This window comes from Apteryx mantelli, chromosome 1, assembly GCF_036417845.1.
Source record: "Apteryx mantelli isolate bAptMan1 chromosome 1, bAptMan1.hap1, whole genome shotgun sequence".
NCBI classification, from domain to species: Eukaryota; Metazoa; Chordata; class Aves; order Apterygiformes; family Apterygidae; genus Apteryx; species Apteryx mantelli.
This window is the reverse complement of record NC_089978.1, coordinates 80,926,295-80,939,857: the sequence shown is the minus strand read 5'-3', so window position 1 is coordinate 80,939,857 and position 13,563 is coordinate 80,926,295. Positions and strand designations below refer to the sequence as shown.

Here is a 13,563-nt window from a genome sequence, read left to right as displayed (position 1 = left end):
CTAAGAAGGAGCTTGACCTGCCCTAATCAAGGGCCACCGGGATCAAAGGCCCCAACTCCCTCTGGTCAGGGGCAACCAAGAGCTCGTTAGCAGCAGCCACTCCTAGCTAGAGCTTTTCCCAGGAGCTTTTCCCAGGAGAATTCAAGGCCTCCTGCAGTCGCAAAGCTTATCCAGAGATTTCATATTTAGTATTTTTGACATGGGCTGTAATCATACTCTTCAATATTGGTTTAACAAGTCACAAACATGAAACTTAAAGAAGTATTTCATTCATCTGTCTTTAGGTTTGTTCTCCTGCTAGCATGGAGATCGCCTTTTAATCGAATTATTGCCCAAATAGGTGATTGATTCTAAAAAAATAAATAAATGAAAATGGAGAATTTTCTTTTATTTAAGATTCTCAGTCTGAGTAGACTTCTCTGTCTTACTTTTAGAAAGGGTATTGCTTTTTGTCTTGCAAATGGAAGCTAAAGCCTTCTTTCTGATTCAAAGTGATCTCAAATTAGAGACAATTTTTCATTGCATTCATGGTTCCAATCTTGATACAACTTTTTCATCACTAGAACCTGACAGTCATAACTTTGGTTCTACTTTTCTCTCCTCCCTTTGTTTTTTACTTTACTCATCCACAAGGGATTTCCACATTTCCCACTCAGCAGATCATCTGCTTTAAGTCTCTTTTTGAATTGAGTTGAAGTTGGTGTTTCTGTTCCTACCAATTGCCCAACATTTCTGATGTTGTGCTATAATGTAGTTTTCCATACATTCATTTTTTCTTCCTATGCCTGCGTTGTCTTTAATTAGAGGATTTTGTAGCCTATGGTTATATCTGGGCTATTTTGTTCATATTGTCTTTGCAAATTACATTAAATCTATGCATAAATACTCATTTTAGTTTAACAAATGATAAAACTTTCCTTTGAAGAAAGCATATAGTTTTACTTTTCCAGCTTTTCCAGACAATTTTATTTGACTTTCCTAATGTAAATGATAGAGGTATTCCAAGAAAATGTTGGTAACTGACATCAGCAGTATGGTGAATAAATTACTTTGTCTGACAAACTTGAATGCATTAAGACTGGAATTTTCAGTGGAGGTTAATGGAAGTACTCCCTTCAACTGAAAAAAAAAAAAGCCACATTATTCCCTCAGTCTCCTTTGGAAATGTCAGCCATAATTCTTTTTCATCATTCTAATAACAGAGGAGAAAGTAACAGAGGACCTAAACATATTTTCTGCCTCCTGGAGCAAATACTTGTCAACACAAGAGTCTCACAAGACATAGGCCAAACTGAATAACCAGACCCTCAGCTGAAGCAAATTCGATGCTTGTACACTAGTTTCTAACAAATGAGGAATTCGTTCCTGATTAAGCAGCTCTGCTGCCCCTGATGCTCCTGTACACAATTGTAAAGGACAATACATGAGGAAACTCATGCATCTCCTCTTTAAGACTGTATCTACTTAATCTGCATTACACAAAATTTGAAATTCTTATGCTATTATTACTAGATTTGGATCTCCGATTTATCCCAAACATTTTTAATAATATGTTGCTGGCCTACAGTTTGTTATGTACGACACATCTCCTAAGAGTCTGTGGTCATTTTCGAAGAAAGTAGTGGCTTTAAATACAAAAGTTACCACTCCTGCATCATTAACTAAACCTCCACCTGTTGTTTAAAACCTCTCCTGAAGGAGGCAGCAAAACCTAATGACAGCAGCATATAATCAATTAGGTTGGGATAAGCTTACTACTGTGGAACAGTGGGGAAAAAAAATCAGACAGTAAAGACCAGCTAATGCTCAGTAGCTTACTACATAGTGGATGCAAATGGAAGTGACAGAATGCATGCATACATGAACCTAATGCAAGCCCTTGATCGACTACATGCTGATGGCCACTGACAGGAGTGATAAAGATTCAGGGTGTAACACAGCTTGAATGAAAGCCACTCTCTCTTTAGGAAATCTGATATATGGAAGTTTTTCTGTTTAATCCAGTTATCTCCCACACTGACAGATCTTCCTCTTAAGCGTCTCAGAGCTTTCCACAAAGTTTTTCAACATTTGTTAATTTTTGCAAATACTGCACTAAATACATTACAAACCACTAAATGTATTGTGCTGTCCATTCTTCCCCCAGCTTCTGTAGCTAGAATCTCTTGATGCAAAATATGAAAATAAATATACATAATTTTAACTGTATATGCTTGCATAGTTTAAAAATATGTATGCATCGAAGTTGTGTATCTGTTTATAGTAATCTAATAAACAAGAACTGTTTTCTTGAAGAAAGCCATTTTGTAGTGGGATGTACTGAAAACAGAATTTGCTTGGGGTATGTGGGAAGCAGGAAGCAAGTTTCTCTTTAGCTCTTAATACTGCTATACTCTATTAAGATTATTTCAAAAATGAACTTTGAATTGTTTTCAGAGGTGATACTTCTGGAATCAGAGAGCCATTCCAATATGTCTAGAGATAAAGGAAGCCTGTTCGAAGTTCTAAGGACTGGCTGTCCTCAAGCCTGAGAGAGAATGAAAGGCTCTGCAGGGCAAATTATTTGACTGTTTTTCATGGACAGAAGTGGACCTCACCTGACTGATTTTACTGATACAGAGAATTCACTAAAATAATCAGCAAATTATTTTGACTGCAGTCACTTTATTTGAAATTATTTTGATATCAGTACTATGTGGTCACTTTTAAAGTTAGTATACCCATTAATGAAGATAACCTGCAGAATTACAGTATCTTCAAGACCAGCTGACACCCAGAAGCTCATGGGGTTGGATTCAACTTTCTTTACTTTAAATGTCCACAGTTAAGATGTCTACATCTCTGCTAAGTCCACACAAGCTAGCTTTATAGTCAAAAAAGGGTAGGCATTTCTCAGACACAATTAATTTGATACTAAAGTAGATACTACAAGAGGTCAGATTAATCATGTCTCTAATCATGCATTTCTCTCCCCTAAGTATAAAGGGCAAGTAGCTCAGATACACTGTAAACATCCAGATTGAAGAAGACTACATTTAGTGGACATGAGTGAGAGTCTACCATGAATATTCTCCATCAATGTCAGAAGCACATGCAACATACCTACACTCCAGTCCATTTCCTCCACTGCATCCCCGTATAAGCCATGCTTGCTTTTTCCTATGAAATTTTTTGATGCATATAGAGCAGTATGGACATGAAGATAAGACAGGACAAGAAGAAATGGTGCATCTGTGTTCCTGGAAAAAACAAACAAACACACACACATACAAAAAAAAAAAATTAAAAAAAAGCAAAATAAATACTTAGCGTATTTTATAACAAAATTTCTACAAAGAAATCTTTCTACAGCAGAGCCCCCCTAAAAAAAGGAAAAGGAATAAAAGGTAGGATAAAGTAACTGATTACAGGGTAAACTAAACACACACAGTAAAAATGCCATTCTTAAGTGCTTACTGAATTGAAAGCAAAAATAAACATAGAAATGCAACTAAGTACTGTTTGCTATATATACTGAAAGAGTTGGTTAAAGCCAGGAACCTAGCAGCATCTCTTCCTTCATTTTACAATAACACATAAAAAGCCCAGAAACAATTGTTTAAGAACATATATCTTCAGAACTCCATATAATCTGAAACATAACTATCTTCCTTGCAAGGTCATTATATGGAAACTTATCAACTAATTAGACTTTTATGAGGACCAGGACCAAATATTCCATAATATCATTGAGAAAGTCAAACCCAGTACACTAGCACTTTTTCTCTGTCTTTACTCTGGAATAAGGTTCATGACAAAATCTTATCATTCAATGCTGTATTTGTACACAAGTGATCAGTACATAACACATATAAATATGCTGTATCAAAGCACAAACAATAATCTCAAAATACATGCTAACATAGAGATTTTTTTTCCTCTCACAGTAATGAACATGCTCTATTGTCTTCAGTCTGCTTCCTGAACTGAGAAAAAAGAAAATCAGAATGCAATAAATAGATTCTCTGTAAATTTTGTTGTTCATGTGATCTGTCAACAGGGTATTTATGATCAGTTCCAGTAGGCTGTGAAAGCAAAGCTCAGATGAGAACTTTTTCTTATGCATTATTTATAGAACTTCACTTACAAGTGTTGAGTGCTAGCCAAATTTACTGCTACACACTGTAACAGCATTTGTAGAACATTACACAAATTGTAAATTTCAGTTGAATCAGAAAAGCACTACTCAGAAAACCTATCCGGGTCTCACCTTAAAACACACAGGTAATTACAGAGTATTTTTGGTTTTATTTACCATATTGTCCCTCACCATCTTTGTGGTGGGTAATACCTGCAATTCATGTCCCATCCATATTTCCTCATACAGTTGATTCATCCATCTTCTAAAGGCAGGGAACACCACAAGATATGCACAAACAAACTGTTCCTTTAGAATGGAAAAAAAACAAACAAAAAAACCTAACTTTCAGCAATCAAAAACCTGAAAACTAAAAGTCTTTGAATAAAAGGGATTCATATGATATCAATATTTTATTCTCAAGTTAAGATAAGTAGGTCTAATCTAGTGTATTTATGATCTTTTTTTTTTCCTGTCTCCTTAGTTGGGTGTGTTGTTGTGGAAGTTGCATAGTTAAAGCTTTCCATTTTACTGGCATAGGCAGCCATGCTTAAACACAAAATAGGAGAATTTTATCCAGATTACTCACTTGATAAGTGTCTCAGTTTCTGACTGAGACTTTTTCTTCATAAAATGTTTCTGTTTTAGAAAATTGCTCTAATACTCACAGAACAAATAGAACACTTTTCATGTGAAAAATTAAAACAAAATTATTTGAATTTTCTTCATGGATTTCTGCATATATACTGTATTATCTTAATACTGGTAAACATTAATATCATAAACTACAGTTTCTAAAAAATAAAGTAAAACTTTTTCATAAAAGATTCACTTATTGCGAGGTTGTATTTGTTGCAAGTTGATAGAATACAAGTTAAGTCATATATGTAGAGAACCTTTCATTACTGTAGCAACAAATAATACAGTAGACTTCTGAGTCAAATAAACTGAAAACATGTCAGCATTTCAAGTCAAAAAGACACAATCATTTCATAAGTTTAATATTTAATATGGGTATTGATATAACACTGACCCTTCATTAAATAACATTTCTGCAAGGTAGCTGATTTTTTTTTCCAACCTGCATTTTTTATGGCTTTATATCTTTCCAGTATGAGATTATTTTTGACTTCTCCCACAAAAGCAGTTAATTGAATTGACAGTAATGTACAAGTTCTGGGGTAAACCACCACAAAAATTTAGTAAACACCTACAATAATGCAGGCACAATATATTTTTTCATGCAAACTGTCTTTTTCTAATGCCACAGAAATACTGCATACTTCTAAACGTATACAAGTATTGCTAAATGTGAGTGGCAAAAGTGTCCATTATAAATGTTATTTTCAAGAGATAATAATTCAGCTTTTTTTTTTTAATGGAACCGACACAAAGATTTAACTTTCATGAAGAGCCATCTAATCAATGATTGATATGGAAGGGCACTAAATCATTCTCTTCTTTGGAACTCAAACTGACAGGTTCTGATTGACAGTTCGCTGCCAGGTGGAGAAGTGTCTCACCTATTAATATCCTATAAAAAGATCTGAAGCAGCTATTTATCTCCTGCCAAAACTCTTTGAGAAGAATCATAACTGACTACTTTTACTGTGACCTTGAAAATGTAATGACAATATCAGCTAGTAGGTGGGAGAGAAATCTAACAATAACAGCTTAACGCTCCTTTTATTAACTGAAGCACTTCAGTAAACAGCTCCTTTGAAAATTTATTGCCACCATCTTTTGCACAGCTCAAAAAATTGGAACTTCATTTTCAGAAGATCTGAGATTCACTTGCTCAAATGTAGCACAGAATTTTTTTCCTAACATGAATCACACAGTCAGAGTGATTACACACATCTAACATAAGACATTCTTTAATGTATACTTAACGGCCCTTGATAACTTCTAAATGTACCTCTTGTTCTTTTCATTGTTGGTGATGCCTCTACATTGCATAGTACTCGGTTCTTTTTATTTACTGTGAGGACTCTACAATATGCAAGGATTTAGTTTAGGCTTGAGCTGTGAAACATAGCTTTAAAGTGGATGAAAGAGTAAGTTACAACTAATATAAGGTCCCTTTCACATAGAAATCCATAGCTTTTTCCAGCATTTTCTTCTAAATACTTGCCGCATTGAAACTGCCTGTATTTTTTTGGTTGCATTTCTGTGCATCAATGACAATCTAAGGCTTCCGCAGCAGAGCAACAAATGAGGCTCAGATTTTATAGGCCTGTGGTTCTCAAATCAAACTGACACTTCAAGAATGATTCCATACTGGAAATTAGTTGCAAACACGACATTACAGGGCTCCATGTTACTTTTCCACAATAAGCTCTAAATTCACATTTTATTGCTAGATATGAAATTATTTTCAAGTTCTGTCACAAAGTACATACACAAGTACATTTTCTACCCATTAGACAACTACATCCCTGTACCAGTGAAGACACCCTGATTCATAACAGCTGATTATGAGTTAGGAGAACACTGAGCTGTGTTAAATTTTGTTTAAAAAAATTTCTATAATCCCCAAAGTCTTATACAGTCTAGCTAATTTACCCATAACAGTGTAGTCTGAAAAGAACTATCTGAAATAGATATAGGAGTAAAATATATTTTTCTTACAAGGGTGTGTAAATAAGACTTGATAAGACTTATTGAATGAGAATGTGTCATTTTCACATAATCACAGTATACCAGAGACACAGTTAAAATGCTGATAATGGAAGAAAACAAAAACATCAAAGTATATAATCTGATGAGACATTTCCAGCATAAACATGCAAGTGTGTCAATACAGGTGGATGCAAGCCTAACTTTTCCTTTCATGTAACTTCTACTAAACTTTTGCTAAAAACATTCTTCTTATTCAAGTCTAATATCCACCCAGTGGATATGCTTATTGTCTCCTTTCTCTATTTCCAGATTAGATCACCAATTTGAGAGCGCTCTTTGTGACTAGTCTGATGAAGAGCATTCAACCAGTCTTTGTTCCTGCAGAAGAAAAAGGTCAGTTTTATTGAAGAAGGACTTTGTCCTTCAGTTTGGATTTTACTTTGTTCTGTTTGCCAATAGAGCTAACAGCATTGTTACTATCCATGAATGCATACTTGTGTCTTATTCTTTTAAAAGACACACCTTAAAACAAGCATCTTTTCATATTTTCAAAATTCTCATCCAAAAAAGGCCTCTTGACCACTTGGGAATAACTATCAAAAACAGAAAAGATGTAGAAAGAGGACTGAGAAAGGGAAAAAAAACATAAATATATGGAAAATCTGACTGTTCATAGAAGATACTCAATGGGGGATTTGCCTCCATTACCTCGGTATATGTGAAATGATTCTTACATGCAAATTGCCAAGACATCTTTGTTATCTATATTTTCTTGCCTATTTGATCCTTTAAACGCCTGAGGTACACAATTCATATGTTTTTATGCCCTTTGTATATAACCTTGTTTCTCCCCTTCAAAAAGTACATTCTTGTAAGCATGCTAAAAATTAAGTTTTTCACCTACTACAATTAATATTCATTACTAAATCCCTCTCCCACACATACACTTGAAATTCAGTATGCAGATCTACTGCTTTTAAAAAGTGTTCCATTCACAATGTAGTCTGCCTCTTACCAAATTACAGACTTAGTTACATCCTTAATCACTCTTAAATTAGTTTTATTCATTCTCAGATGGCCCTAATGCACATAAAATCCACAGCTTCTTCCTGCTAGGTCTTCTATTTAAAACTAACAAGCACAGGTCTGAGAAAAAGGGATGAAGATCCAGTAAAGTTGTTATGGCTTAGAAGTTACTAACTTTTTTAAATATATCTGCACATATACATTGTATGTATACAAAGATACATGAACTCTTCTCTATAATCTGTATTTTGCTATAAACTGATTTCAGAGCTCTAGCTCCTATTAATTCTTTGGTTCCAAATGAGACCTCTGCAACATTCCAGCTACCTGATCTTAACACCTACTGATATACAGCGAAACTCTAAACCACAGGTCTGTTACAGTAGAAGAAAATAAAAATGGATATATTTTGTATCACTGTTTCAAAGACTGAAATGGAATAGATAAAAAAATCACAAATTTATTAACTATCATCACAAACTTTTGAGCATTATGGATAGATAATCTATCACTATTTATCAGTAAATCTGCAAGAAATTTGTTCAAGTATCACTTTCACCATAACTTTCAATTGTAAGTATATGTTTATATGCAAATACTGTTTCCCAGAAGTCAGATTTCATTAGGCTTTTTTTTTTTTTTTTCTAATTATAATTATTAATGGTGGTCAGTTGTCTGTGTTTGTTAGGGAGGTATTCTGTAGTACAGAATGGTGCTTTCCTCTTGCTAATTTCTAAGAAGTTAAAAATAGCTCTTTGGCATTTTCAAAAATTGAATTGCTTGTGCAGCAGGTCATTTACTAAAGGATATGCTGAAGAGACATAAGTGGTAACCACATTGAACTTAACATAAAATAATTAGCCTCCATTTGACTTTCAAATATACTGTAATGTCTACAGAGTATTCTGAAAGGTTTACAATATGTGTACAGACTTGCTCTCGGGAAAAAGTAATTAGAATTAACATACACTGAGCTGACCTGTCCACATACAATGAGTGTGAGCAACTAAATTAGTACTTGTTTTCACACATTGGATCTGACACTTGTAATTGTACCTATTCCTCTCCAGTGTAGTTTCTGAGCATTAAATATTATACTTCCTGTCTTTCAGTCTGCCTATAAGCAAATTAAAATAGTAACACACACACATAGTAGAAGAAGGAAGAACAAATACAGTATCACCTTCCCAAAAGTAGACCAAGAATAGTAAGTATAACAGCTATCTGCTATGAAGAAATTCTAAAAAGGCTTGAAAAATATCAGATCCAATGCTATGAAGTCATACAGCTAGCAATATGACTGAGAAGTAACTAAACAAAGAACTAATACACAGGAAGTCTATCGACTTACAAAGGTCTAAAAAGACGTGTTATATGGTAGGGGCATCCAAATCAGGAAATATAGCATATATAGGATGTACCAGAGCTGTTGAAGATCAGAGATTTACCATATATTTATTGTAAAGATAATTAATCAATTACAATAGGCATGAAAACTGATGATTTTTAGTTGGATGACAGAAAGTATTAACATCTGGTTAAGGGGAATGACCATCTGAATTCAGGATTCTTTGAACCGGTATACTTGTGCACATGGATCACTGCTGTACAGTACTGAGCTTGCTACTTGCCACATTATTCAAACAAAAGAAACCTCTGTGAGAAATTCAGTGTTGAGTTGAACATGTGGCCAGACACAAGGGTGGAGTGAGCCTGCTCCATGAAAGAAGTGGAATCACACAAATACTTTGGATCAAGCAGCTGTGGCTTCCAAAAACATGGTGGCTATTTGCTTAAGAGGGCTGGATGTCTGCTGCTGCAGCCTGATTGCCTGTATACTGCCATCCCCCTACAAATGCCTGAGGTCAGTAAATTAAAAGCAATGGTCAACTGGTGGACTGGAATTGACAGGTATGAACTGTTTAATGTCAGAACCAGTGTGTGAAAACAAGTATTGATTTTGTTGTTCATACTATTATATGGGACAGGTCAGTTCAGTGTATATTAACCTATTTACTCTTTTCCCCAGGAGCAAGTTTTATAGCCATATACTTTGCATGTGAATTCACTACAGGGCACAGTTAAGATTGCTTGGATGGCCTACTTGTTTCTCAATACCTTAATATGCTTGGATATTTTTTAATTTAGCATTGACTCTGAATTGTGTGGGTTATAATTCTTAATATAATTGCAGCATTCCTGTAATGTAGTTTATTGCAAATTACCAATATGTGCCATTAACCTTTGCTTCAATTTAACATAATTTTTGCCTGGAAACCACACTGAGAATTGGGGGTAAGTGCCCAGCTGATCTAACTCCACTTACCTCTAGTTGAGTCAACAGGGCTATGCTGAGTTAGATCATATGCTGTTTTGCCAGCTCTAAACACTAACCTACACAATAATATTGTGCACATGATAAGTATTAGTAAAGTTAAGAAATTTACCAGTTTTCCAGCACCCATTCCCAGTCTTCAGCTCACCTGTTTTGGGGCTATCAATTTATTGCCATTACACTGAAATCAATGAAACATTCAGATATATCCAGAACATTATTAACCACTGTAGGCACATTATATGCTTGTAAATCATGGGAGAATCTGCCAGCATATAGTTAATGTGCTCTTTGAAGAATCTTTTACAAACCACCAAGTGCTTGGTCACTAAGCAAATAACCTCTGCCCAGCAATTTCCAAAGGGGTGTGTGTGTGTGTGTGTTTGTATATGTTTGTAGTAAATAAAATATTTTACTGTTAAAATAATTAGAACGTAGATTAGAAAGCATCTTTGCCTATCAGCATTGCTAAGGGGAAATAAAGATGCATGAGTTTATCTGTAAATATTTGTGAGAATGTTGATTGTTGGGAGGACTTGCTTATAGAAATTTGCTCCAAGAAACATTTTGTTTTGGTATCATGAGTACAGATGGCTATGTCAAATATTTATAATGACTGAAACAATATAAAATTTGCAGTAAAAGATCAGTATTTTAGATGAGCAGTTTTTCTAGCTAAAGGTCTTCATGAGTAGTCTAGTGAAATTTTCTCAAATTCTTTGTTATAAGTTTTCATTCAGTAATGACACTATGTGAATATATTCACATGTTACTATCTGGTACCTACTTTTCAGAACAGTAATTAAGGGACTTCTTATGTCTTAAAACATGATTTTATCTTTGATTAACTTTTTTTTTTAGAAATGGTGCAATCTGTTTCCAAAGTTACTTAGAAGAATTCACTGGCATGTTTTTCAAGAAGTTATATGGATGAAATATTTTTGCTTCAAATATTTTGATTTGCATTTTAAAAATCCACACGTATACTTTCATGCTTTGATCACACACACGTGCGCACACATGCACACACACAGAAGAAAACAGCTGAGTTAAGATAGGATATAAGGTTAATTAGACCAAAGTAGTTAACTTTGCAAAAATCATGAATGATTTGAGATGTTTTTATACACCCAATGTTTGGGTCACCCAGTGTGACCCATATTAAAAAAATGCCACTTTCAAAAAAAATTGATTTCCAAACTTCTGTAAATCAGATCTTTTCAAAATCAATGTGATGTAAAAATGGTCATTCAAAATCACAGTAACTTTACAAAACTGGCCTTACGAATGCAATTTAATGGATGCATCAAATCAGTGATAAAGAACAGTTTATCACTCCAGAAAACTCATCAGTTATGACTCTACATTGTGCTAACTTTTATATAATTAAGTCACACTAGAGAATATATTTCATATTGCTAAGTTATATGAAATTCTCAAGAATGAAAGTCCTAAAAAATGTTGAAAGTTCAATAAGTATTTTTAAGGAGACATTCTGAAAAAAGTAAACATGACTAGTTTGTAATTTTTATAGAGAAAATTATTATGTACCCCACAGAAAACACCACAGAGATTAAGATAAAGAGGAAGTGATATTTCTCCCCTAATGTATATCTACTTTCTACTGTAAAACGGTCACTTTCACTAAGCAGATTAACTATCATCTTCAGTTATCTTTTAAAGAAAGAAATCACGATAATGTATAATGACATTTTCCTCTTGCACACCAGTTCGCATGTTACTTTTTAAAAAGCGCAGTCATTGTGAAACGCCAGTGTATCTCCTAACACAGTTAAAAACCTACCTTCCTATAAACTGTACAGCTTCTTTTGTCAGTCTCTGAGTAAGGTTCTCGTAGGACAGTGGCTGCTGGATAATCTGATGGTTCCTCATTAAGAAGCAGTTCAGGTATCGAAAATTATAAAAGAAAAAAAGCAAAACCACAAGTAAAATAGCAGTTATTAACAAGCAATAGCCCAATGCTTGGAAAGGTACTTTGAGGAAGCCAATAAAATGCACTGTTGCCAAAGAGAGTAGAGTGATTCCAATGATTTGGATTGAGGTAACAATGGATTTTTCAGTTCCTTTCAAAAATACACTGCCTTGCCCAAGTTTGCAGTCTCTAAGATTGGTCATGGTAAGCCCATAGAAGTAATCAAATCCATGACTGAGGGGGTGGTGACAGAAGTCATTACTGCTTTCACAGTTCATCCCAAGATGCCACTTTCCTACAAAGAGATAGGAGAGAGAATATTTTTGCAGTTAAATCATCAGACTCCGAATGTGCACCCTTCCAAATATGAAACTGTTGCTATCTGACTGATATTCTGCACCCCTAACATTTATTGTGTGCATCCCTATTTTATCCCCAACCCTTTCTTTACACCTTCACCAAAGACTTTTTTTCAAGTCTGCTCTTCTTTTCAGTTAGAAATAGCTTGGCATAGCTCCTGACAGAGACCATTAAATTCTGAGTGGGCTAGCAGGTCACTGAAGAGCAACAGAGCTCTAGCAGATAGTTAACTTTGAAAATGAAGCCCTTCTGCATGTGTAGTCATAATAAATTACAGTTTTGTACCAGCTACCTCTTTCTTAGGAAGAACCAATATGGAACTATCCATATTTCTCAAATTTATCAGGTAAATCATTCACATTTGTCTAGCTTTAAAAAAGAAAACTGTAACAAAGAGGAAGTAAAACCAGAATGTTAAAATTACCAAGGCATTTATTACTCAAATGATTGTAAAATCTCCAAAATTGCCCATTGACACTATCAGCATTAATTATTGCTTCTTCTTGCCTTGGGTGCATAGAAGCAGGGGGAGGAGATAAGATAGATATATAAATACAAATAAATAAATAAGTATATTTGTATACAAAAAGAAAAAAAACCACTAACAAGTAAATTACCCCCAAATATTGCCTCTCATAGCATTTTGTCACACTGGGAAATAATTCAATTTCTGCAATGTGTTGGACACAGACTGGCATACGACAAACAGTGAGTCTGATTTGCATTACAGTGGCATAAACTATGTTCGTGCAGATTGCAGTATGTATTTAGGTAATTCACTCTGCAACACAGGTACAACCCCTTACTATATGGTTGTGCACTGCTTAGCACAACAGACCTAACTGTTTCCTAGCTGCTGTTTTAGTTCAAATGTATAATTAACAAAAACTATAAATTCATCTTGACTTAATGTAATAGACTGTAGTTAAGCCTATTGACATAAATCATGTTTGAACCAATGTTATTTGGTCTCAGAAAGGAAATGTGTCAAATACTTGACAAAAACTTTCAGTGTCACCCTCGATAATATAGATGACAATTTATATTGCCAGGCCAAATTTTATTTATTCTTTCTAAATCAAATAACTAAATATGACATAAATATGACCTCAGTAGCTAAATATGAGGACAAGGGTTGTGATCTTAAAAGAAATAAATAAGCAAAAAACC

General features: G+C 34.4%; 1 protein-coding gene across 16 annotated transcripts in view; it reads right to left on the bottom strand.

The window, feature by feature from the left end:
* The window catches only part of STS (steroid sulfatase), a 148,469-nt gene that overhangs the window by 99,935 nt on the left and 34,971 nt on the right, over positions 1 to 13,563 (bottom strand). For all 16 annotated transcript variants that reach the window (XR_010884124.1, XR_010884107.1, XR_010884106.1 and 13 more), the window contains 2 exons: positions 11,905 to 12,328; positions 3,103 to 3,239 (listed from right to left, as the gene is read on the bottom strand). Coding sequence is in view for 4 of the 16 variants with exons in the window: in XM_067296265.1 (XP_067152366.1) it covers positions 3,103 to 3,239; positions 11,905 to 12,328 (561 nt within the window). In the remaining 12 variants the exon portion in view is untranslated. The remainder of the gene's footprint in view (positions 1 to 3,102; positions 3,240 to 11,904; positions 12,329 to 13,563) is intronic.